This window comes from Drosophila persimilis, unplaced genomic scaffold (assembly GCF_003286085.1).
Source record: "Drosophila persimilis strain 14011-0111.01,24,50 unplaced genomic scaffold, DperRS2 tig00000798-arrow-arrow-pilon, whole genome shotgun sequence".
Taxonomy (NCBI): Eukaryota; Metazoa; Arthropoda; class Insecta; order Diptera; family Drosophilidae; genus Drosophila; species Drosophila persimilis.
This window is the reverse complement of record NW_020825355.1, coordinates 221,874-249,027: the sequence shown is the minus strand read 5'-3', so window position 1 is coordinate 249,027 and position 27,154 is coordinate 221,874. Positions and strand designations below refer to the sequence as shown.

Here is a 27,154-nt window from a genome sequence, read left to right as displayed (position 1 = left end):
CTGCTGCTGCTGCTGCGTCTCTCTCTCTCTGTGTGTGTGTATGTTTGTGTGTGTTTGGTTTGCCGCGAATGTTTGCACAACTGCGCCGCCAATAGAGGGGAAACAAAAAAAAACGTAGAAAACTGGACTGCAAGAATGCAAGAGATGGAGATGGAGGTGGGGATGGTGATGGGGGGAATTGTACACTCCCGGTTTTTTCTGGGCGCCCAGTTGTATAATTTGCAAATTGTTTGTTGTTGTTGGTGCTGCTGCTGCTGCTACTGCTGGGAAGCTTCCCATCACAAAAGAAGCAGCAGCTGACTCGGTTTTAATTATAAAAGTGCTACTTCTTTGTGTACCCTTTGCAGCGGTAGGGTATTTTGTTTGTGAGAAGCGGTTGGACCAAGCAGAGCAGGAAGACTATATATGAAGGGGATTAAGAGTTGTCGTTGCAGCCTCGAAAATGCAGCAAGCAATAAGCAAATGCGAATAAAAGCCAAAGAATGTACGCAGCGAAGTAAAGTCCCGTTGGTTAGTGCTTCGTATTCGTATTAGCAGTGCTTCAGGCTTCGCATTTGCCGAGAGCGAGCGCGAGCAGAGTCTCCTCTCAGCAGAGTGTCGTTGCATTGTGGTTGTTGTTTTTATTTTCGGCGATCAAGCGAATGAAGGATAGAGAGAATTGCCAGAAGGTGTAGCCGTATTGTGTGCGTGCAAAGCTCGTGCGTGAAATTAAATGCAGATCGAGGGGGAGATAAGAAAATAAAGCTTCGACCCGCAAGCAACGCAAGCAACGGAGAACGATCGCTGGCATGCATGTGCTTGCATATATTAACACAAACATATATATGAAGACATGAACAGGCATGTCTATGTCGGCTATGCCAAAAGGGTGATCGATTCTTTGTGGGTTCCTTCCCTATCTCTGGAAGAGTATCAAACGCAACGGCTTTCCGCAGCCCCGTTTTCTGCCTTCTCCCTTCTTGTTTGTTGTTTTGTTAGTGTCAGCAATTTTCTCGGTTATTTGTTGTTTTCCATTTGTTTTCACACAAAAAGTTCTATAAGTTGGAACATTTTGTTGCCTGTTGTTGCCGTTGCATTTCGTTTATTTTCGAATTGTGTGTTTAACATCCAACGGGACCATGGGGGAAACATCTTTTGTGTGTAATTTGATTACTCTGTTTATCCAAGCAGATTTATTGTTGCACGCGAGTATGGATTGGCATTGGATTGGCCCGCACCCCCACCCCCCTCGGGAGGCTGCAGTTCATCATCATCTCCTCTCGAACGTGTGTGTGTGTGTGTGTGTGTGTGATTCATCTGATGGACAGTGCAGTGCATTTCAACGGCTGCAGTTTTGTGGCATCTTGTGGCAACATGCACTATTTATAGATTCATGAGTTCTTTGTTCTCTGAAGAAATACTTTTCCAATGTGTGCATGTCCAAAATGAATGGAATTGATGAAATCATCTGCCACTGCCTCCGCCAGTTGCGGCATTTGCATATAGATGGACTCCTTTTGTGGCATCACAAATCGAAAATAATTAATAAGTGCCACCGGGCGGGCAACGCATGCCCCGGCCGCATGTGCAATTTGTGACTAAAATGCTTTTCAATTACATTTTTAATACATACATTTTTCAAGAGGCCCGGGGCGGTGGCAGGGGCCGCGGCAGGGGCAGGGGCTGGGGCAGAGACCATTATTTTTCATTCCGAGTCCGAGACGCGCGTCTGCCTGGCGCCTGCCGAAATGTAAGCCAATGTGTGCCGCCTGACCAAATATGGGGGCATGCAACATGACGGCTAGCAGCCAACAGCCAACAGCAGCCAACTCTGTGTGCTGTGTGCTGTGTGCTGTGGCACGCATAATCGCAGTTGACATTTTCATTCCGAGATTAGTGCAAAGTGCAGCGTGTGTGCGTGTGTGCGTGTGCGTGTGTGCGTGCACGTCGGAAAAGGAAACTTTTTGCAGATACAGATGCATCTACAGATGCAGATGCAGATACATTTACAGTAACATTTACAGTAGATTTATTTTGTTGTATATTCAAATGCGAATGCAAATAAATGGCTGTGCGATTGTCGCTGCAGCCGCCGCAATAAATTTTACATGCAACACACACACAGCACACACTCACACACGGACACAGACGTGGCGCCAAAATCTGCCAGCTTCTCGATGTCAGGCAACAACCAGAGCAAGCAGGAGCAGCTATGGCGCTCGTGGCATGTTGCAAGCATGGCAGCAGCATCCAGCAATCGCGCGGAATTTGCCACACAAATTGAAAACTTATGCGCCACATTAACAATTTACCAGCAGCAGCAGCAGCAGCAGCAGGGGCAGCAGCAGAATTGTTGGGATTTTCTCTCGCGTGTGGCAGCTGCACAAATGCAAAAATAATCGGCCCCGGCAAAATAACCAACAAACAAATAATTGAATATGCAACACACAGTGGCATCCAGTCGGATGCACCTACATACATGCCCCCCGAAGAGGAAGCCTTTGCCGGTGTCCACTGTAGGGTTGGCCCTACTGTAGTGGCGACTTTTTTGTGGCGCAAAATTGAATTGGAAATCCATTTTCGGTTAAGCTGTGGCAATCATCTGCATCTGACAGATGCCTTGGCGGGGACGGACTTTGCGGATACAACCTTGACCTCTTCTGGGAGGTTGCAGCTTCCCTTTTTTGCGGATGGGATACCTTGATGGGCAAATGCTCTTTAATTCTTGTTCTCTTTAGCCTTGACCCACTGTACTGGCTATCGCCAAGATTTAACTACCTGTTAATATACCAAGTTTCGGAACTGATAGCAGTTTTAGGGCCAAAAACTAGCTGAAACATGGGTACCGCCTGTCTGCGGTTCGGTTCGGTTCGGTTCGGTTCGATAAGATATGAATGAATGGAGGAAATGGCAAATTATCGCGGCACAAGAAACAGAAACCAAAAATAAACAGATCTCGGGGCAACAGTTCAACGAACCAAGAAGTCAGGGTAGCAACAGAGAGGGGGGGGGGGGGGGGGGGAGTGGCAGCGGGGATGTGTAGCGAGTGTATGATCTACCCCAACGATGATGATGATCTATAACAGGGAAAACGTGTCATAACCGAAGCTAGAGAATCCAACGAACCGTAAAACAACGAACAACAGGCCAAGCATATCGACATGGCCCCCTGGTCCCACCTCCCCGGGCCGACCTCCCCACCCTCTGTGGCATTTGTTGACTTAATTGTTATCTCGCTTTCCTCGCTTTCCCTGTGGCACAAATTGTTCGTGTTTGACAAGTAGTTGTCAACAGTTTTTTGATAAAAACGAAATGAAATTATTATGTGTGTGACATGCAGTGGGATCTCCCCTTCCCCTTCCCCATACCCTTTCCCCACCCTCTCGCTCTCACTCTCCCTCTATCTATCTCTGTTCTACCTGCTGCCTAGAGAGCGGCCCCAACGGATGTTTTTATTTGTGGTTTTTTTTTGAATGCTCTCTCATAAATTTATTAGTGAATTTATGGCCCCAACCAATCGTTCTGCCATTCGCTTCGTTCTTCTGTGACCCGTGCATTGCATTCTGTTTTTTTTTTTGTTTTTTTTTGTTTTGTGGAAAAGTCAATTGATTTTCAATCAAGGCTGTAAATTATAGCAATTGAAATGTACATGTACCAAGCATTTTGTTGGGGCTTTTAGTCGTACTAGTTGTATATTTCTTGGAGTAAATATTTATCGAGAGACACTCGTAAATCAGAAGGAAACGAAGGGTCGCCACAGACATCTGTCTGTGGGGGGGGGGGATCGGGAGAAGTCCAAAAACAGCCACTTACCGCCTCGATTTCTTATTAAAAATTAAAAAATAAAAGGTTTATAGCCTTTATCAGTTTAATATGAACCCAGCAGCTAAATGGGGTTATGTTTTAAGTAAAATAAATAAATATATTATGGTGTATGGGCACCCATGATCCTCTCTCTCCTCCCGCACTGAGAACTCCCCGAATACCTAAAAATCGAATATTCTCATATATTTATTCCCAGAAACTAATTGAATTCTCTTATACTCCGAGTACAGTGTCTATCAAAAGGCTTCCACGCAGGCTTCTGCTTTAATTAAGGCCAGTCGGGTGCAAAACTTTTACACATTTTGATAGGGGGGGGGGGGGGGGGAGGGGGTGTTGCACATACTCGTAATTCATGAGAATTCCCACACTTCCTTCCGTATCCAAGGTTTATTTTCCTTCTCCTGATTATCCGCACATTTACTGGAAATTGTGGAAATTGTGGAAATTGAAAATGCCTACAAGTAGCATGTGCTGCTGTTGCAGAGGGGGGTGGGGTGGGGTGGGGTGGAAGAGAGATTGTAGTGGGAGTAGAGGACTCTCGAAATATGTCAAGGTATGCACAAAATCCACTTTCCCAGAGCCAAGTGTTTTGCGGTCTAAGCGCTTTCTTGGCTTGAAGCCAAAACTTGGCTAATGCCGAAAGACAGAAGGAGCCAACCACTGCTCCCCGCCCACTACTGCCTCTTTTCTCTATCTCTCTCTCTCTGTCTCTCTCTGTCTCCCTGGTACAGTGAAGACAATTACAGTAAACAAATTCGCACACGTCGTCACGTTGCATTTGCGGCGACAGGCTGCAAAACAAGGCGGCCTAAAAGTGCTAGTAGATAGTGCGGCAGTGCCAGTGGCAGTGGCAGTGCCACGTCTATGACAGGAGGAGGTAATGGTGTCAGAGCCGCTACCCCCCACCCCCTGTTGGGCCGCATCGCATGCGGTCATGGCCATGTGCCTTGATATTTTTGGCAGAGCAGAGCGGGGGGAGAGAGGAGCCCCAGTGGCAGAGCCATGCATGAGATTTGCATTTTTTACACCCCCAAAACCCTCATAGCTATCCACCACTCCCCTCTCGCTCGCTCGCTCTCTCTCTATCCCTCCCTATTCTCAATGATTCTCTGCTCTATTCTGTACTGCTTTCTCCGCCACTTTCTCCATCCCTTGCCCCTAGTTTCCCCCCCTCTTTAGGTTTCTTTGCAATTTGGCAGCTCGTTGCCAGAAACATTTTGCCATAGCATACTTTTCTGGGCCACGTCATGATATATGCATGCATCTAACTATGTGTGTGTGTGCGAGTGTGTGTGTGTGTAGCATGCATGCCTGCCACGTTGCAGCAATTGAATTGAATTTCTGCTGCTCGAGTTTTGAGCTCTTGAGCGCCACAAAAGGAGAGTTTTTCGTAGGCGGGCGGGCGGAACCCCCCCAAAACGGCAGCAAAAAAGAAATCCCACCCCCCCCCCCCAAAGACACGCTCTAACTTGCAACCGACTGCCTGCAACAGCAGCAGCAGCAGCAAAGGAGAAGTAGCTCTTCTGTGACTCACTCGCTCGCTGACTGAGTGACGCCTCTGTGTCTGTGGCCTCCGATTTTTCTGGCCAAATGCCATGGGAAAATGGGAGAATGGGAGGATGGGTGGTCCATCCTGCCAGATGCCAGATTTATGGCCCAGCAGTTGGTAAAACGCATAAACACATCATGGTCAAAAGAAGCAGCAGGAGCCACAGCCTCGAGGGCTGAATGCTGCATCCTTCCTTGCGTCCTTTCGTCCTTCCTGCGCCCCTAAATCGATGAAGTTGCACAATGCAATCGGAAAATAGGATGAAAATTGTTGACAAACAATCTTTTACAACTGGAGAATCCGTTTTTCGGTTTGCCCGCCCTTCCCTGTCAATCCATCCGGATTGACGGACATCAAGTCCCTGTGTTTCTGGCATTGAAAGGCCTAGCAGGGGCTAGCGAGCATCTCCCTTTGGAAGAGCTTGCCCCCACATGCTGGCAAATATGTGTCACGGCCTTGCGGTTGTCTCGCGAGTGCAACTATTGATGTTTTTCATCGCACAAAAATAGCCCGTGAATGACGACTGACGAGTGCACTCTGTTTGAGTGCGATGACGTCCGTCTGCCTTTTGTGTGCCCCATCCCCTGCCCCCTGCCCCCCGCCCCCTTTCCCATTCCAAACATTCATTTAATTTGCTAATTTTATGACAGCATAACAACAGCCAAACATATGGCCACCGAATCGGGGCACTCAGATATTGTTCATTTGCATATGTGACGGGGGATCTGTCGATCTGTCGATCTGTGGCTCTGGCTCTGGCTATTAGGTGCTGCTGCTGCTGCTGCTGCTGCATAAACATCATGTAAAGGCCATTAATTTAAATTATAAACTATAAAAGACGAGAGAAACAGCCTGACAACCGTCCATAAAAGTCGCTTTGCTGGTGTCGCTTTTGCCTTTGGGATGTTGCACAGCTTGTCATAAAAAGCTCGTCACACGATTTGTATCTTTTGGGGAAAACCCACACGCCCGAAAGGAGGGCGAAGGGGAGTGGGCGGGGGAGGGGGAGTGATTAACACATGTCCTAGAGATGGGGTATTGTATTTCATTTGCTGCTGGCGAAAAAGGATAAAACAATGAAAATGTTTTTGGGCCAAAAAAACAATTCGCCTTTCAATGTCTTGAGCATCGTGGAGTCTTGGCAATCAGCGGGTCTTTTGTTGATTTATTTACGAGTATTTACGAGTGTAAAATATATTGCCCCAGTTTGTGGCATTGCTTCCCTCTTTCTCTGGCTCTCTTTTCATTAGAGAGCCATTTTCTAGGGCACAACGATTAGTGAGTTGTAAATCGTTTTAGCTGCAACAATCCGTTGTCATTAGCAGCAGCAACAGCAACAGCAGCAGCAGGCCACAAGCTGTGGCATGCGCCGCCGTGCGCAATCATTGCTGCAGCCACTTTGTGGCATGCTGTGAATTGTATGACCAAAAACAGTTTCTCGATTCGCCAGCCTCTGCAATTTGAGGCAATTTAAAAGTTATTAATAAATGAAACATCTCTAAACGAAACAGCAATTCATATTTCTCTGGTATTTATTTATTTAGACGAATGGCCCAAACCCACACGCCGCTGCGTGATGGGTGGCAAACTGTTGTTGTTGTTGTTGTTGCTATTGGCCAACACGCCCACTACTACTGCTACAAAAAAAAACTTGAAGCCATAAACAATTAAGCGAGCGAGGGAGAGAGGGAGGGAGAGAGATACGTCCCACACACAAAACGATAGAGATACAATAATCGTTGAGAGGCCGGGACCTGGGGAGTAAATGTTTGATTTGTGCGATAATTTGAAAATGATACGAGGCGCAGCTAATGACGAAATACAACCAAGAAGATGATCTGTGTGGGGGGTGGGGGTGGGTGTGAGGAGGTACTCAAGGGCCCCAACAGCTGGGATCTATCATTGTACTACTTGTAGAAAATATAAAATCTAAATTTTGTCCTTGTGCATTTTTCTTCACAGGCGCCATTTGCGGTGGCAACTGCTGCAACAATGCCACCGAGCTGGAGCTCCGCCAGAAGGCCGCCGGAATGTTTGAGCAGCTGCTGCATCATCACACGAGCAGCCTGCGCGGGATCCTGGCGGATAATGCCAACCAATTCCAGAGTGAGTATGAAATTTTCAGACGTTTCCCCAGTCCTTCCTTTCTATGCAAATGATTCGCTGAAAAGTCTGGAAAGTTTTCAGTTTCAGTTTTCCTACGGCTACTCTTTTCTGCAAGCGATAGACCGAACGAGTGTACAATATTTTCGTGGCAATAAATAATTTATCATATGCAAATGTGTCCCATCGAGGGCTCTGGGATGGGCCCCACAAAATTATGATGATACAATGTTGAAGCCTTGAAAGCCTTCAGCTAAAAAAAGTGGAAGTTAAACCAAATTAAGCTTTCAAATGCGCAAAAAAAAGCGAAATTGATTTGTAATTTGGAATTTGTATGCAGATCAAAGCGACTGTATAATGCTGAGAGATATACGACTGTATGCACATGGGGCTAAGGGTATATAGATAATTCATAAACCGACTTCTGGCTGCTTGGGAATGCAACAAACGCGACTCGAACTCGGTCTCGGACTCGGTCTCGGACTCTCGCGGGTACTGCATCTAATTAAAAAGGCATTAAATAATGTTGTTGTCGCTGTCGTTGTCCCTTTTTGTATTTTATTTTTTGTTTTTAGCAAAACTTTGTCTGGGTCACGTTTTGGGGCAGCACAAGCAGCAGCAGTAGGTACCCCTCCCTCTCCGGTCTTTCTACCTCCCCCCCCGTTTCACACACAATGCCTGCAAATTGTTGTCGTACATGCTGTAAATCTCGCTTCACTTTAAGGCGTGCCTCCCTGCCTCCAGAGGGTGTTCGGGGGGAGGGTGCTGGTGCTGGTGCTGTTTCTCAGTTTCTGTTCTTTCATTGTTGTTCTTCTGTTCTGGGTTCTGGGTTGTGGGTCCCGCTTTCGGTCTCTGCAATTCTTGGAACTGGGCTCGCGCATTCACAAAAAGAGACTTTAAACACGCCTTTCCTCTCCATATGTATACATAAACACACACATGTTTATACATATGTATGTACTTAAATATCCGCTATATACAAATTTGTTGAATTCTGCTTGCATTTTGTGTGTGTTTTTTTGTGGTTTGGTGTTGTCATCTGCTTAATTTATGCCATCCCATTGATTCATTTGGATTCGCATCGGGCGATTGGGGATTGGCGAACGGCGATCGGCGATCGGCGATTGGGGAATGGGAATCGGCGGCTCATTAAAGTTTGAGTCAACACCAAAAGAGGTGCTGCTGCTGCATGTACGGATATGAGTGTACAGCAAGTAAGATCAATTGAGCGGGCATATTGGTTTGAGTCGCGCAATAGTTTACTCATTTTATTGCAAGGGCAATTTGTAATATTTCGAGCAGGTAAATGCTGCTGACCGGCCGTCGAACGCAACAACAAAAAAAACAACCGATCGCTTATCTTGGCTTTGCTGCGCCGCTCTGGCTGTCGCTGCCTGCGCTGCCTGCACTGCTCTCTTTTTTTCTGTCCTCTATCATCTCTATATCGTCGCTGTGGCGTGGCTTTCGTCATCTGTGGACATGTTCGTTCGTGTCGTCTGCCTTGCCGAAGATGATTTTAAGCTTCGGTCCTGCACTGGCTGCCCGAAGCAAATAGCTACGAATCATATTCTAACTAAAAGAATACTCAAGTGAACGGGGCTCCTGCGCTGCTTTCTTTTTTTCTGTCGTCTCTCATCTCTCAATAGTCGCTCTGGCATGGCTTTCGTCATCTGTGGACATGTTCGTTCGTGTTGTCTGCCTTGCCAAAGATGATTTTAAGCTTCCGTCTTGCACTGGCTGCCCGAAGCGAATAGGTACGAGCGCTTCCATTTATCATATTTCAACTAAGAAAAATCAAGTGAACGGCTCTCCGTATATACCCCCTCAATGGCCCATCCATTTACAGGGTATCGCAAAACACTTCATCTGTTTAGCATTCAATTTGCATTCCTCAATTGCTTTTGCTTGTCCAGGGTGGACGGAGAGGTGATGTCAAAGCAACAAAAATCCCACGTTTCAATAAAAAAAATAATAATTGCAAAAAATGAAAATTAAAATGCAATCAGCAAAGTCATTTAGCTTAGCGTTTGAGCCATAAACACGAACAATTATTGATCAACCAAATTGGTAGAGCAATTCCGACCGAAAGTCAGTGCTCGCTTGATGGATGAATGGCTTAAGTGAGTGACGGACGTTCGTGTGTGCTTAAAGATTTATGAAGCAATTTAATAACAATAGGATTCCGCAGAGGAAATTGAGGTTGCATAAAGTGATAGGCTATGACAGTGGAGGTTCCATGCACCGCTGCCCTGATAAGAGGCGAAACTTTTGCTGGCATTTTCCCTGCTTCGTTTGCTTATCGCTCGGTTTATGGACTGCCACGTGCGACTCCTTAGTTGCAGCACCGGCAGCACTGGCAGCAGCAGCAGCAGAGTGGCCATAAAAATTGATTTACTTGCGGCCAAAGATTGTGGCTGGCAGACTCTGCGTATGCGTGATATTCACAGGGGTGGTACCCACAAAAATGGTGCACCTATAAAATTTTATGCATTTCTTTGCTGCAATTCCGTTGCTTTTGCCTCTCTCGTAAAACATTATTGTTTTTTGCACAACAAATAAATGCATATTTCTATTTTTGTGGCATTAACATTACAACCAGGAGGAGGGTGTGTGTGTGTGCGTGTGCGTGTGTGTGGCATATGCCATACAAGTCCCGGGGTTTCCTTCCTGCCCCTCTCTCTATCTCTCTCTCTCTCTCTCTCTCTCTCTCTCTCTCTCTCTCCTGTCGTTTCCGCGCGCCCATTGTCGTTGGATTGCATTTCTCCGCCATCCTTTGTGTTTTTGGTGCTCTCCCTCTTCCTTCCTCCCTCTCGTTCTGCCTGGTGTTTGGCGTATTATTATTCTTAAGCAAGTATTTGCGTGTTTAAACACGTTTCGGAGCTTACGAATTATATGGGTAGCAGTTCCAGCCCCATCCGCAGCCCCCAATGCCCAATTTCCAAGCAAAAGCAGAGGCTCTGGCTGGCTCCTCCAACGCATTGCATCTCTACATTGCACTTACCGCCCCCCACCACATCCCCCACGTTCACGTTTACGTTCCTGTCATCGCCATCGCCATCATCATCAGGCGTTGTCGCTGTCGCTGTCGCCGTCGCTGTCGCCGTCGCCGTCGCCGTCGCTGTCGTCTTTGGTGGCGTTGCTCACGCGCTTAATGCGTTTCCCTGCTGGCACCTGGTCATGGGCGTGCGCCTGCATAAAATGCTTCCCAAATGCTGACTTACGGCCCAACTTTTGGGGCAGCCCTCTCAAAGGCAATAAAAACAAACAGAGAGGGCCAACGCGCTTCGGGCATCGAAGTTTCGGATACCCTGCCGCAGACACCAAAATGTATGACCCTGTACGTATACCCCCCTTCGGGGCTGGCCAACGTCTGTGGAAAAGCCAAGCAACCTCCTCGCCAGAATCGCTGAAATTATTTCTTTATTTTTGTGGCAGCTGCAACGGCAGCCACAGCCAACAACAACAGCAATGCGTGCACTTTCATAAGTTGCAAGTTGCAACTTTCCTGGTGGTGCACACGCCACGCCACGCCACACCGCCACCCCTCCCTCCTCCCCTCCATCCCCCTTCAGGGCCAGGGCTTAAGTCTGTTTTTGGCCATATCTTGCGCTCTGGCTGCCTGGCTGCCTGCCTGACTGCCTGACTGCCTCACTGCCTGGCTGCCTTCTTGTCTTTACGGCTAAAGTGGTTTTTTGGCCGCCATCGCTTGTTAGCCGGCGTTTTTGTTTGTCTTGTCTTGTCACAGAGAGAGCGAGAGAGCAGGAGAGAGTGCAACGCCGAGTGGAAGGTTTGCTGTTTGCAAGTGCCACAGCGTGTTGCAATTGCAGTAGCGGCTGTTGCCACAGTGGAAAATAAGCTTGGGATTTGCTGTTAAGTTATTGAAAAGTGGCTTTTCCCATAGACAAATGCGAATGAAACACGATTGAGCACAGATTGGAGGGTATTATACTTTATATGTGATTACTTGCAGCTGCTATCCGTGGAGCACATCTATTGGTTTACCCTGTAAGACCTTCTTTCAGACTCGCAAAGTATCTAAAGATACTTTTCTAGCGCACAAAAGAAAACCAGTTGTCAATCTCTGGCATACATAATGTTAATTATTTTTGCAGAATTTTTGAGCTAATGGAGGCCCCCGTTTCAGGTCTTCAACTCGTTTTCGTAATTAGCAAAAACAAAACAACAACAACAACAATAAAATCCGGAAAAAGCCATGGGCAAAAGTGGAGTCATTTTGTCTGCCACGTTTTTCGCTGTGTCTCTTTCAACCTGTACGTGTGTGTGTGTGTGTGTGTGTGTTTCTATATAATTATTATAATTAGTTGCTTGGCAAATTAAACGCTGAAAGCTCGCGCTTATAATTAACGCGCCACCAAAAACGGAAGACGAACCCGAGGGGCAACCAAGAGAAGGGGGAGGGAGGTAGGTAGGGAGGGAAAGTGGCCAATTGATGCATATGCTTTGAAGCATTTCCATATGTTAGAAAGAGGAAAGGTCGACTCAAGCGGTGGCCTGCACTTGAGCCACAGCTACAGCTCCACTTGAAGCTCCAGATACAGCTACAGCTACAGCTACAGCTCGAGCTCCACATCTCCAACAATGAAAAGTCATCCAATTAATTTGACATTGTGTAGAGAGGCGCACCGAAGAGGCCAGACCCCTTTTGGGGCTAAAGCCAGAGAGGAGCCGCTGCGGCACAGCTGTTGGAGTGGAGCGCCCCGATGGCCGGATGGCTGAATTGCCGGGATGGATTGTTGTTGGCCTGTGGGCTGTGGGCTGTGGGCTGTAGAGGGGCGTGTCGACTTGGCACGCCTGCAGATACATAGCTAGTTACAATACATGCACTTAACCACTGACGCTTGGCCAAAGGCAGCACAGGCCAGGCCCAAGCACAGGCCCAAGCACGGGCACAGTGGTTGGATCTACCCAATGTGGGGGCTGCCTTTGGGGGATCACACTTCACTATCGCTTGGGGAAGCTAATGGAACCCTTTTTTGGAGGGTTTCGAAAAAGACCTCCACTATGAGCTCTATCTATCCACGTTTTGTATCTATCTCTGGATACCTGATGATCTCTGAAATATCACCGCTAATCGCAAGACCAACAACCACTGTTCAGCCCCCTCCCCCCCTCCCCCGTGCAACGGAGAAGGCCACTTCCTTGAGACTGGAACCCTGAGACTGAGGAGACATTGCCGGCAGCCGGTCACCGAGAAGAGAGCTGCTTCAACCCGCCAGACGGACAGACGCGACTCCCAGGCAGGGGCATGGTGCAGGGGGCAGGCTCAAAACGAAACCTAAACGCGGCTAAAAAGCTAAGCTACAGACAACAGAAAAAGCCAGGAAAAAGAAAGAGAATAGAGGAGAGGAGAGAACAGAACAGAACAGAACGAAGAGCACTAACAAAGTTGCTTTGGCATTCATAAGGCGGCAGCGGCCACACGATGGATACCAGAGCACGGATCAGAGCAGAGGGATGCAGAGGGGGGAGGGAGGGATGGAGGAGGCAGGCCCAGAACCGACGATACCGACACCGACTCCGACTCCGACTCTTCCTGGACGGATGGTTAGAGCCAAAGAAATACATGCATATAAAATGCAAATAAAAAATGCGGCAAGATACTAAAATTGTAATATCCGCACAGGAACGGAACGGGACGCAGGCAACAAATACTCGCACAAGCGGCAGCGGCAGCGGCAGCATACAGCATGCCCCCAAGGGGCAAGCCAGAGTGGCAAAAGAAATACGAGAAAAAAAAAAGCGGGCAAAAATAAAAACTAAACCTGTGGGCTGTGCCACGTCGCGACGTGTGTGTGTGTGTGTGTGTGTGTGTGTGTGTTGCATATTTGCCATGGCGTGGGAAACAACAACATTGCCAGCGAGCGAGAGAGGGAGAGAGGGAGAGGGAGAGAGTACTGTGCCCCATCTGCCACTGCCACTGCCAACAGCAACAGCCGCCTCCCGCATTTGCTTTTGGGGCTTGGCCGGGGGGCCCCCGAAACCGGTCGAAACCTGGATGAACAGGGTATCGGGGAAAGGGGGATGGGGAATGGGGATGCATGGCATGCTAATCTCTCGCTCCACACGCCGCTCCTTCTAATGAAGCAATGAAGAAGCCCGATATTTGCTCTAGGAATAGCTCCAGAGCTCCACAGCTCCACAGCTCTAGAGCTCTAGAGCTAAAAGCTAAACTTCTGGCTGCCTGGGGAGTCGCTAAGCAGCTCGGACTTGGACTTGAATTCCTGCTCTCCCTCTGTCTCTGTGTATCTGTGTATCTGTATCCTCTCTGGTAACTACATTTGCCACACTTTGCTGCCGTTTCGGGGCACACAGAGAGAGAGAGAGAGGCACTCCATCTCGGCGTTGTCTAATTCAATTTCATTGTCTGTTTGCCCCACTAGATGGGGGACAGCGGGACAGCGGGACCCTCCGCCATGTGTGACGAAGTAGAACCAAGTCTTAAGAGGAGCAGGAAAACCAAACCCACAAGCTTAATGAAATTTTCATGTTTCATTGGCCAAAAGCCATTTGCTTTGATTTCAAATTGAGACCCGCTCGAAAAACAATAAAACGTAGCCCCCCCCCGGCACCACCCAGCACCAGCAGCCCCCAAAAACTAATTGACAGAGAATGTCAGAAAGTAAGCAAAATAGATACAAAGATACGATGCATGCATGTGTGTGTGTGTGCATAGATAAAGATGGTTAGAGAGTTGAACTGAAATTGCAATTAGTGGCACAAACAGACGGAGAAATGTCCGGCAAATTGCACACACACACACACACACACACACACACACACACACACACATCCATAGTCTGTGGCTCTCTTTGGGGCTGTCTCTGTGGCTGTGCCCGCAGGTGAAGTGCCTCTGCCGAGCTAACAATTTATGAGATGCAGAGATACAAAGATACAAATGTAACCCAAACTATGTATCTGCCAAGTGAGCCCTGCCTTGGGGCCTGTGTGTGGGCCCGGCCGAAACCCCAACTCAATTGAGCATATTAAGCCAACAAAAGGCAGCTGCAGCAATATCATATCGTTCGTTGCCCATTCTCTTGCCACATCAGCAGAATTGAATTCATCCCCCCCCCCCCCCCACCACCCTCTTGTGGAGAGTTCATTAAAATTGTAATTAATCAGCAGGCCAAAGGATGTGGCAAAGACACACACTTTCAAATGCATCAAATATTCAATCTCCGGCGATGGAATGACACTTTCAATTGAAGAATCTTTGTAGCTTTGTAGCAGATACTTTCGGTTTGTTGGTGGTTCTTCATGAAGAATAGAACCATGATCTAGTTCTTTTCAGCTCTTCTTTCAGCTCCAGTTTTAGATACTTCCACTGAACCCTTTATGGCGGTAGAAGTTCTATTGTAGATGCCAATATATTTTCAATCAATCGAAAAGGTTTCTCGGTAATTGGTAGACAATTCAAACTGTGATTCCCTTCAGAGGTTTCCTTGGAATTTCATTAAAAATGCCATTTATTTGAGGGTATTTCCCCGAAGGATATTCCACTCAACGAAGTTCGACTGTTGAACGCAATTTTAGGCATGTCAATCGTGTAATTGCTGGACAATTGGGGCTGTACTTCCTTAACCTTCCCGCTTAAAGGATGTTTGTCTGTGGACTGGAATATATATATTTTCAATCAATAAATGGCAATTTTGATGGGCATTTCAATCATGCAATCGATCGACGAACAATGCCAATCTTTACTTCCTTTCTGGAGCTGTGACAAGAGGCGGGCTTTCATCTACATCTGACCTTCCCCCTCCTCTCTCCGCCGCTCTGCCGCTCTGCCACTCTGCCTCTCTGCAGAGACTGTACTTAATGGTTCACTTTGTTCTTGTGTGTCTCCCCGCTGATTTAATGGGCCAATCATCCATCCATCCATCCATCTATCCATCCATCGTGTGAGAATGCATATCCGCGCATCCACACGTTCGGTGGTCGATGTGGATGGGGCACGGGGGGCACGGGGGAGGACTGGTGTCAATAATTAAATGTTTCCGCCAGAGTCGATGAGATGGCTGTGCGCTGCGGCTGTGCCACGTCAATGAGATTAGCGACAGGATGTGTGAGTTCTGTCCCCCCCTCCCCCCCCCAAAACCCCATTCCTCCGCTCCGCCCCGCCCCGCCCCGCCCCGTGATCTCCCGTCGATTTGTGTTTTGTGACGTTCGTGCGGTGCGGTGCGGTGCGGTGCGGCGGCTATCATCGTCGCTATTATTATTATTATTGTCATTTTGTATCTCGAGCGCGCTAAATCAATTGATTGTCGGTGTGTGTTTATCGCATATCCTGGGGACAGCAGCAGCAGCGGCAGCAGCAGCAATTGTCAGCAATTGATAAATGATTAGCACTTCAGACCCGGCACTGGGCACTGGGCACTGGGCACCGGGCACCACTCCTCCCCTAGATGGATCGTTTTGTTTGTTTTTGCTCCTCCACAAACTCTACAAAGAAATCGCAACTTTTGCTAATTAGAAAGGGTTCCCAGGCAGATGACGCATCAAAGGCTATTGCCCGATAAAAACGACAGCCCCAGAGCCGCGACCTCGTCGACGGACAGAAGAGACCGACCCCCGACACCGAGCCCAGGCCAAGCCCCAAAAAAAAAGAAGAAATATTCAAACTCTTGAGAACGGAAATGCCTCAACATCAAAATCAAAATGAGCCGCAAATACTACAAAAAAAAAAAGAAGAAAACAAAAAAAAAACTACAGAAAACACTTTTGTGGATGTCAAAATGTTGTTGTTTTTGTTTTTGTTTGGTTTTGGGTTCGGTTTGGGTTCTTTTGTTGCCAATTAACAAAAAGACTGACACTTTCGTTTGAAAACGAAGCCCCAAGCCCCAACCCAGCCCCGACCCCGCCCCCGCCACAGGCAGAGGGCGTAGCGCAGCCGAGGGGGTGTGTGAGAAATCACACGGCAATTTGACAGTTTTTTTTTTCATCGGTCTCTGGTTTTTGGTGTCTTTTAAATGTTATCTGTGTCCAGGCGATCCGAGCAGCTTTTTGGCCATTTGTAATCTGGCGATAATGACAGGCTGACTGCCTGACTGCCTGACTGCCTGCCTGCCAGAGGAGTGTATCTGTATCTGTATCTGTATCTGCGTATCTATCGATGCCCGTCTGCACAAGTGTGGCTGACACCTTGACAGATATCACAGGATTGTGTCGGTGCTTTTTGCATATTGAGAGACTTTGCTGATTGGCGGATTGACGGAGGATACTGGAGGGGCAGTGGGATAGAAATAATGCAGCCATGATTGACGGCAATCAAGAGTAAAACTTTTATGAAACAATTCCCGTCCCAGGGAGACCCACAGATAGGCATTAAATTAGATTTCATTAACTAAAAGCCAAAACAAACAAACACAGAGAGGGAGAGAGGGAGAGGGAGATGGAGGTTGGAGGATGGAGGATGGAGCAAAATTGCTATCCAACTGGGAGCCCAAAATCCCCATGCTGGCCATTAAATGGTGGAAGTTTCGCTGCGGCTGCTGTGGGGAATTCCGACTAGCAGCGAAGTGATTAAATTTCACTTGGAACAACAACAGAATGCTCGAGTTTTGGCCATATTTTCATGGATACCTCTGCCCGCTTTCCCTCCCTTTTCAGGTCACGTCCTGGAGCTGGCCCAGCAGTCGGAGAACAAGACACTGACGGTCTTCTCCAAGGTCTACATACGAATGGTGCCGCTGTCGGGGATGATGATCCGCCAGTTGTATACGGAAATCATGAAGTACGTATCTTAGGGACGGCCACGGCCCTAGATCCTGCATAGCTAATCCCGGTTTCTTGTGTCTTTGCAGCCACCTGAACTACATCTCGAACTACACGAACAGCAACGGCCAGATGGGCGGCAAGGCCGGCATTGGCAGCCTACGGAGTGGCCTCGAGGACGCCGTGCACAAGTTCTTCGTGCAGCTGTTCCCCGTGGCCTACCACCAGGCGGTGCACCTCGCCAAGAACAATTACGGGGAGCTGCACGAGGACTACATCAACTGCCTGAAGCACAACTTTGACGAGCTGCAGCCCTTCGGGGGCATACCCAGGGAGATCCAGAGCAGCCTCGTCCAGAGCGTGCACATGTCGAACGTGTTTATGAACGCCCTGCTGCAGAGTGCCGAGGTCCTGGCCGAGGCGGACGCCCTCTACGGCCAGCAGCTGACGGACACGTGCAAGATGCATCTCCTCAAGATGCACTACTGCCCCAACTGCAACGGCCACCAGACGCGGGGCCAGCCGCAGATCTGCAACGGCTACTGCATGAATGTGATGCGGTAAGTGGCAGCAGGAGTCGCAGGAGTCGCAGGAGTCGTTCCATTCCTCGATAGAGACTAATCTTTGTGCCTCCTCCCCTTAGCGGCTGCTCGGCGGAGTACGCCGGCCTGCTGGACAGTCCCTGGTCGAGTGTCGTCGAGGCGTTGAACAATCTGGTCACCACCCACATTGTGACGGACAGCGGCATCATCAACACCATCATGAAGCTGAGCACCAAGATCTCCGATGCCATCATGCACGCCATGGGCAATGGGCCGGAGCTGGAGCAGAAGGTAAGCGCGGGGGGCGAATGGCCTTTCCACCCAAAGATACTTTCCCGTCTTCGGACCCGTCGGGGACTCCCCTTCTCGGGGTTCTTGGCTTCCGCTCGTTTCCTGATGCGATCGATGCGTGCCTTTCGGCACAAGGACACACGTTCGCTGCTTAATGATTTAATTGCTCTTTAATTTATGAACATTTTAAATGGATTTAATGAATAAATGCGTTGCCACTGCGTTGAGTTCCGGCCTTCAAGAGCGCGCGACCTACGTTGCATGCAGCCTCAAAAAAAAAAAGAAAGAAAAAAAAAGGTACCAGTACGAGAGGAGTATCTGCGGCATTTCGAGGGCTTGTTAAATGTGCACATGACATTCAATTAAAGTGCAGTTGTATCTGCACCATCTTCTGTCTGTGCCAGCCTCCCTGCCTCCCTGCCTCCCTGCCACCCTCCCTGCCCTGTGGCACCCCCCTCTGTCGCATAATTGGCATGTTGAAGCGCATTTAAAATGCTAAATTAGATTGCATTCAGTAGGGGCTCCGTCCCCCTGTCCCCCAGTCCGGCTGCAAGTTGCAATTTACATGCAGGGCAGCACACGCTCCGAGAGCTTAATGATGAGGGACTGCCCCTCGCACTGCCCCTGCCCCTGCCCCTGCCCCTGCCGTTGCATGAGCGGCAGCGATTAACACACAAAAGAATCCAAGCCCAAGCCCAAGCCCAAACTTAAACTCTCCATCTCCATCTCCATTCCGTTTGCAGGTTAAGAAGACATGCGGCACGCCCAATCTGTCGCCCTCGCTGACCGACGAGTCGGAGACGCGTCTGCAGCAGCACAAGAACAGCGTCAAGTGGGCCACGCCACCGGATCCGGACATGGTGCGCTTCCTCTCCACCATCGAGAAGACCAAGGAGTTCTACACGAACATTGTGGACAAGTGAGTGACCAGAAAAACCCACCCAAAAAAAAGACACAACTCAAACGATGCCAAGAAAATGACAGTGTATTTTGGAGGGGGGGGGACCACGATCCCATTGGGGGGTTGGGGTTGGGGTTGTGGACTATTGTTGTACAAAGTCGTCGCCGCCTGGACCGATTATCTGCCGAATGAGCCACTGCATGTACTCATTCGTGGACAAGAGGTAGTAAACCGGGTACCCGATGATCAAGTATAACAGTATGTATTCCAAGGTGGGGATTGCTTTGCCCTCACGGCCGCTCTGCAATGAAGAACGAGACCGCCAATGAGGGGCATAAGGGATCAAATAGATATGTGCCTGGCTCACCTCAAGAGACGTCGTAATCATGCCCTTAGTCAAATTTCTGATGTCCATGATGATATTTGATAATTTTTTAAGTAATTATTGGTAAAAAGTACCGGACGTTAGCCTAGCTAGCTAACGGGAAACTGAAAGCCTACTGGTGCCTATGTGTAATCGAAAATTTCGATACGTTTCAGCTTCTGCGATGCCGAATACACCACCGATGATCGTCTCTGCTGGACGGGCGATCGCATTGGCGACTACACACAGCTGCTGATCGACACCGGGATGGACAGGCAGCGCTACAATCCCGAGGTGCCCTGGAAGACCCAGACGCAGGTCAGCAAGCTGAACGAGCTGGTGGACAAGCTGATCAAGATACGCAAGAGCATTGGAGCAGCGGTACGAAACGCGATACACATATCCCCACCATACCTGCAGTTCCTAAGCCCAATCTATTGTTCGTTTAGGCACCCTCTTCGAGCGTACAGTCGCACGACATCCAAAGCGACATGGGCCGCGAGGGCTCTGGCGGCGGCGGCGGTGGCCAAATCAGCGACGATGATGAGGAGTACGGCGGCGGCATACACGGCTCCGGCGACGGTTCTGGCGATGGTAAGCCGCAACGACCTACAAGGTACCTTCTTCGTTTACTCAATTTTTCGGTCTTTGCAGGTGCCACATCCATCGACGATCGCGCTGGCGAAACGACCATACCCGATACCGAGCAGCGCGAGAATAACCAGAGCGGCGGTGCCTCCAATCCGCTGGCAGCCCCTGCGACGTGCCTGCTCCTCACTCTAGTCACAATACTCTACAGGAGCTGCAGTTAAGCCATAGCGACGACAAAGGATTAAGGATAAACGAGTCCCCGAACAGCGACAGCCGCAACAGGCGCAACAGCAACCGATGGATGGCAGCGAAATGCATGCGAGAGAATCGATTAAAATCATTAATTAATAACTATTATCATTATTATTATTATTATTTGTGTAATTCTTAAGTTGTTACAAAACGTAATTTATTAGCCCCGTAAGCGCCAACACCCCCCAGACCCCCGCCACCCTTCCCAAGAAAAAGGGGAATTTCGGAGTAGCGCCCCTTCTAGCTTTTCCATTTCCACGATACGAATTTCCCCATGCAGTAGCATGCATCTCTCCAACAAGACTTATGTGCCATAAAAAAGGGTGTTGGAAATGTGTGTGTCTGCTTGAAACGAAAGAAAGAAAGCAACTCAAAAGCAAGAAAGGAAAAGCACAAATTAAAAGTTAAACAAAACAGGCTCAAACTCAAACTCAAACTCAAACTCAAACCAGGCCACAAGCCCCAAGCAGGATAGGCACGGAGTGTGTGTGCAGCAGTTTGTTCAGATAAATGTTAATACTACTACATACACACATACATATATATACTATACTATTTGTAGCGTACGGTAGTACAGTAAAGCTCAATGTTCAAAGTACATGTTGTTCCTTCTTGAAATTGAAATTGAAATTGAGAAAAAAGCACACAGAAAACAGAAAACAGAATAGAGAGAAAACCGAAAGATCACAAAAAATATTATAGTACATACGGAATAAATACATACGTAAAGTAAAACAAATATAAAATCTGTTAAACTAATACAAAATTATTATTGTTGTCGTCTACACACACACACACACACACATTTTGAACTGAACAAAAAAAAAACATTTGAGAAAATTAATGCATACAAATGGAATTTAGTTGAGTAAAAAAGAAAGCACTTTACGGGAAAAACTAGAAGACTTACAGCTTTATACGCAAGAAAAAGAAAAAACAAAAAGCAAAAAACAAAAAAGAATACAAAAAAAAAAAAAGGAAGATGATGAGAATCGATTGATATATACGTATATTATATGTAGGCATTATTTAAAATTAGAGAAGAAAATGTCATTGGAAATGCATTCAGCTAATTAGAGTTTACGAAAGTTATGTCTATGGAATCAATCGTTCTGTAACTTTAAGTTTTGAGAGTTGGGTTTTGACAGGGAGGGAGAGGAGAGGAGAACAGCGCACAAAACAAATCACAATTTGAGATGAAAAACGCAAATCGCATTCGCATTCGAAAAACGAAACACGAACATACACGAAAAATGGAAAACGGAAGAAAAAAAACTATTGTTGCAATCTAATGGATACTTTAGACAGTGTTTGCAAAGCGCTGGGCGACACTCTAAAAAATATAATATATAAATAAAAATAATAATAATACATCTACGAGAATATATTATATAGTATACAAAATGAATATGAAATATGCATACAATACACACATACATACGAGTACGATTACAATAAGAACATAAAATATACATACACACACACACACACATACACGAATTAACTAATTAAATCGTAATCTAATGCTAGTGCGTCGTAAACTGTAACGATTTAGCCAGTAATGTGTAAAAAGCAAAACAGAGTTGGGCAGAAGAGAAACAACAACAACAACAGAAACATCAAACCGAAACAACAACAACATTTAGTTAGTAGCAAATTAACAAAAGCAAAAGGCAACAAACCATGAAAATCTAGGCCCAAAAACCCCCCAAAAAACCCAAAAACCATAAAAACAAATTGGTCTAAAAAGGCACTACAATCCGTGTGTGGGTTGTGTGGCGTTCCGTTGCGTTGTGCCTGTGCATTGCAACTATTGTATAATTATTATTTGTATCATTATTATTTAACTATTGCATGTGATTAATAATATTTAAGTTAAACGTAAACGCAACATATTAAATTGTAACATATGTATACCGCAAGCAACAGCAAACAGCAGCAACATCGCCGTCGTCGTCGTCGTCGTCGTCGTCGTCGTCGTCGTCGTCGTCGTCGTCGTTGTTGTTGTAAATCTATTCGAAATGATAACCAATGCAAAAGCAAAACAAACGAAAATTGCACAAAAAAATATAATTAAATGTACTACTTTTTAGATGCATTCAAACAAATAATAAATAATTATGTAACAAAAACAAAACAAACAAAAAAAAACAATGCAAGTCCAAAAAAAAATTGATTGAGTCGAGTCGAGTCGAGTCGAAAACAATGCTATGCGTAAATTTTGAATGTAATTGCAATTGATAAAAGTACAGTACAGACTTTTGTAAATTTCATTTGAAACCGCAATAAACGTCAATATCTAAAATTCACATGGAGATCGGGAGCGGCAGCGGGTTGATCAAGTGCTCGGAAGTAGCTCGGAAGGCGGCACAGGATCATCTATTGGATGGTATACAACGGTGAATGGATGGACCGCCTCTACAACCTACATCATACACCCTGCTGAACAGAGGGTGGACACTGCACGATTATGAGTGAGACAGCGAGAGAGAGAGAGAATGAGTTCGGGCTATAATAATAATCCAATCTTATCCAGATTGGGCAGTCTAGTAGATTCTCTAGGATTCGTTTTTGCCACAGCAGCCCGGGAACAACATCGAGTGGCTCAAGCCACCGGATCCGTCCATGGTGCACCATGATCCCCCTCTGTCCTCAAATACCATCAAGTTCTAACGTGGAGTACGAGTACCAGAACAAAAACAGAAATCAAATAATGCCATCAACAGTTTATTTCAGTATTTCGGGACTTTGAGAGTATTATGTATTATGGTACATATGTCCGTATGTGTCTAGTAGTAGCAGTATAGCAGGACTAGTTTTGCCCAATTATCCGTAGAACTATACGGATGAGGTAACTGACGATGTTGGGGAAATTCTCATAGCCTGCTGCATAGAAAGCAGCGAAGGCTATCAGCTGCAATTCGATAGGTGCTCCAAAGAACTGAAATAGAATAACACGCGACTCAGATTCGAGTTCACATCAAATCACTCCATAACGTACCGCGGATGCGCTTATTGCCACAGGATGGGTCCAGCCAAAAAGCCGAAACCTTATAAAACGTATATTGCTTATATCTTGAGCGATTTCACTAAGAAACTCCATAATTGTCAAAAAATTCGAACTTTACTTTTGCAGAATATTTTTATAGTGCTATTTTGGAGAGCTGTCAAACAGTAATAAGACTGAAACCACTGTCCATACCAAGAAATACCTAAGCCTACATTGAAGTGGAAGTAAAAGGCTACTAAGATGCTCAGATTGCAGCTTTTGCGATGAGCAGTACACAACCGATGGTCGTCTCTGTGGGACAGGTGATCGGCACGGGCATGGACAGCCAGCGCCACAGCTCTGAGGTGCCATGTAAGACCCACACGCAGGTCAGCACGCTGAACGGGTTGGCGCCACTCCCATACGGGACGAAAATCAGTGGCATCCACAATTGTGAAGATACGATAAAACCCCCTTCCACGCGCTTCTCATTCTCCCTCTCTATCACTCTCTCTCTCTCTCTCTGTCTCACTCTTATTCGTGCAGTGTGCGCTTCTGGCAGAGGGAAACGCTGTAGCAACACAGCTGGTAGGTGTGTTTAGAGAGGGTTAGACAGACAAATAGTACCAGAAAATGGAAACTGATTATAAAGGAATCTCCCTCCCAATCAGTGGCCGGAAGCTCTTTAATTATGCGAAGTAAACCCATTTTACATCAGTGCCGCTTTCCTTTGGTATTGAATGTCAAGTATCAGGAATGGATTTCATCCTTGTCGCGCGAGCTAAGCTGAGATAAAGGTGAAAAGCCACAAAGATAGCTTATTTTCTGTTTTCTGTTTTAAAATTTTAACTTTGGCGCGCAACTTAGTACTAGGTGGCAGCGCCACAGCGTGGTTAAAATAGTAGTTCTTAAACACGTCGTCTGATGTCGCAGCAGAGTGAACACGGTATTTTTTGAGGTCAAAATTGAACGGACGGTATATTTATGGTATATCGGTATATAATATTTTGTCTAGCTCATCAATCTATTCAATTTAATTTTCAAAGGTATATAAAATTCCAATAGAAGCAAGTGGTTAAAATAAGCCAATCAAGTAGACAATTGATTCATTAATGAGATAAATTTCTGTGGGCAGGGCTGAGGGTTCAATTTAGCTAGTAATATTCGACGGAATATCAAAAACGAGGAATGTGTATAACAGAACTTGAAGTCGTCAGTATATTTACGGTATATTTTGAAAGTGAGACCGTATATTTAGGTATATTTATGAGTGTGAGACCGTATACCTTATCGATAAGTCCGAATGCAATAGCATTTTTGGCGGGACGCCTTATTTTCATTTTGCAACCGCGCCACAAAAAACCATTTTTTCCCGCTGCTGCAGCCCGTGCACAGTTAATTCGCATTTAAGGTCTAAACAATTGAAACAATAGCAAAATGGCTCGTCGCGACTATGCCCAGGACAGAGGTGAGTGTAAAATCAGCGTTGCGGCTGCGGAAACCACAAAACCCATGTCTAAATCCACGCAGAATCCATCAAAACCTTCCTGTCGGAGTTTTGCAAGTGCGACGATGACGGCAAGAAGCAATTTGTGTATGGCTCGCAGCTGGTGAAGCTGGCGCATAGGGAGCAGGTCCTGATCACTATCGATCTGGACGATCTCTCGGAGTTCAATGAAAGCCTGGCCGAGGCGGTGATCGACAACTGCCGACGCTATGCGGGCATCTTCAGTGATGTGATTGCCGAGCTGCTGCCCAGCTACAAGCAGCAGGAGGTGCACGCCAAGGACGCCCTGGATGTGTACATTGAGCATCGCTTGATGATGGACGCCCGCGTGCGCAATCCCATGGAACAGCGCGATGACCGCAATAGCTTCCCGCCTGAGCTGATGAAGCGATTGTGAGTAGACGCGGAACCTCAGTAAAGGTGAAAACTCTAAATCTATGCCATTTCCAGTGAGGTGGGCTTCAAGCCAATGTCCACGGAGAAGGCCCATTCCATACGCGAGGTAAAGGCCCAACACATTGGCAAGCTGACGACTGTACGCGGCATTGTGACGCGCTGCACTGAGGTGAAGCCCATGATGGTCGTGGCCACATACACGTGCGATCGCTGTGGTTCCGAGACGTACCAGCCGGTGAGCTCGCTCTCCTTCACGCCCGTCCACGATTGTCCGTCGGACGATTGCCGTGTGAACAAGGCCGCCGGTCGTCTGTACTTGCAGACGCGTGGCTCCAAGTTCGTCAAGTTCCAGGAGTTGAAAATGCAGGAGCACAGCGACCAAGTGCCCGTCGGCCACATTCCGCGCAGTATGACGGTGCTTTGTCGTGGCGAGGTCACCCGCATGGCCCAGCCCGGCGATCACGTGGTTGTCTCTGGTGTGTTTTTGCCAATGGTGCGTAGCGGATTTGCCCAGATGATCCAGGGACTGCTCTCGGAGACATATCTGCAGGCCCACGTGAGTTCATTGCCGTCCGTAATGACACTGGCGATTCGATCTAATCTGTGCTCTGCTATTTCTTTCATAGCGTATCATCTGTATCAATAAAAATGACGACATCTCTGACAAGGAGGCCGAATTGACGCCTGACGAACTTGAGGAACTGGCCCAGGACGATTTCTATGAGCGCCTGGCCACCAGCTTGGCGCCTGAAATCTATGGCCATTTGGACGTGAAAAAGGCCCTGCTGCTGCTGTTGGTGGGTGGCGTCGACAAGCGCCCCGATGGCATGAAGATTCGTGGCAATATCAACATATGCCTAATGGGAGATCCTGGCGTTGCCAAGTCGCAGTTGCTGGGCTACATTAGTCGGCTGGCATTGCGGTCGCAGTACACCACAGGCCGCGGCTCCTCGGGGGTGGGTCTGACGGCAGCCGTCATGAAGGATCCCCTCACTGGCGAGATGATGCTTGAGGGCGGCGCCTTGGTGCTGGCCGATCAGGGCGTTTGCTGCATTGACGAGTTCGACAAGATGGCGGACACCGATCGTACAGCCATCCACGAGGTTATGGAACAGCAGACTATTTCCATTGCCAAGGCGGGCATCATGACCACGCTGAATGCACGCGTTTCCATTCTGGCCGCTGCCAATCCAGCCTTTGGCCGTTACAATCCGCGTCGCACAGTGGAACAGAATATTCAGCTGCCCGCCGCTCTGCTCTCCCGTTTCGATTTATTGTGGCTCATCCAGGACAAGCCTGACCGCGACAACGATCTGCGCCTGGCCAAGCACATCACCTACGTGCACTGCCATAGTCGTCAGCCGCCCTCGAGGGTCAAGTCTCTGGACATGCATCTCATGCGGCGCTATATCAACCTCTGCAAGCGCAAGAACCCCACCATTCCGGACGAGCTCACCGACTACATAGTGGGCGCCTATGTGGAGCTGCGACGCGAGGCTCGCAACCAGAAGGACATGACCTTTACCTCGGCCCGTAATCTGCTCGGGATTCTGCGTCTGTCCACGGCCCTGGCTCGTCTGCGTCTCTCCGATCGCGTTGAGAAGGACGATGTGGCAGAGGCTTTGCGACTTCTGGAGATGTCAAAGGATTCGCTTAACCAGACGCACGACCACCAGAAGGGACAGTGAGTATTGCCTTTGGCCTAACGCAAGTTTTGGTTCTCATAACTCTGTCATTTCCAGTGTGCCAAATACATCGGATCGCATCTTTGCCATCGTTCGGGAGTTGGCCGGTTCGGGCAAGGCCGTCAAGATTGGCGATATCATGGATCGTTGCACAACAAAGGGCTTCAAACCCGACCAAGTGGACAAATGCATCGACGACTACGAGGAGCTGAATGTCTGGCAGGTAAACATGGGACGCACAAAGATTACGTTCATGTAAATCGGCCGATCGGAGACTTTATACCTATATTTGAATTTTATAATTTAGCTTAAACGTTTTTTTATGTTTTGATTAATAGTGTAGCCGTTCTCGTTCTCATACATTGAAATATTACCATCAATCATTCACGTAAATAAATAAGAATACATACATATATAATAATTAATAAGAGAAATCTTATCTCTGGCA

At 47.5% G+C, this 27,154-nt stretch overlaps 2 protein-coding genes across 2 annotated transcripts in view; both read left to right on the top strand.

Moving 5' to 3' along the window:
* Positions 1-20,409, top strand: part of LOC6602508 (division abnormally delayed protein) — a 70,683-nt gene extending 50,274 nt beyond the window's left edge. Inside the window, exons 2-9 of the mRNA XM_026992955.1 lie at positions 7,316-7,459; positions 17,084-17,207; positions 17,278-17,748; positions 17,832-18,021; positions 18,765-18,940; positions 19,463-19,667; positions 19,736-19,880; positions 19,941-20,409. Coding sequence (XP_026848756.1) covers positions 7,316-7,459; positions 17,084-17,207; positions 17,278-17,748; positions 17,832-18,021; positions 18,765-18,940; positions 19,463-19,667; positions 19,736-19,880; positions 19,941-20,098 — 1,613 coding nt within the window. The 3' untranslated portion in view covers positions 20,099-20,409. The remainder of the gene's footprint in view (positions 1-7,315; positions 7,460-17,083; positions 17,208-17,277; positions 17,749-17,831; positions 18,022-18,764; positions 18,941-19,462; positions 19,668-19,735; positions 19,881-19,940) is intronic.
* A 4,062-nt stretch (positions 20,410-24,471) lies between these two features.
* Positions 24,472-27,127, top strand: LOC6602509 (DNA replication licensing factor Mcm7). The gene is made up of 5 exons (XM_026992947.1): positions 24,472-24,586; positions 24,649-25,018; positions 25,076-25,577; positions 25,648-26,705; positions 26,764-27,127. The coding sequence occupies exons 1-5, from the start codon at positions 24,556-24,558 to the stop codon at positions 26,963-26,965; spliced, it is 2,163 nt and encodes a 720-aa protein (XP_026848748.1). The 5' UTR covers positions 24,472-24,555; the 3' UTR covers positions 26,966-27,127.
* The last annotated feature ends 27 nt before the right edge of the window (positions 27,128-27,154 follow it).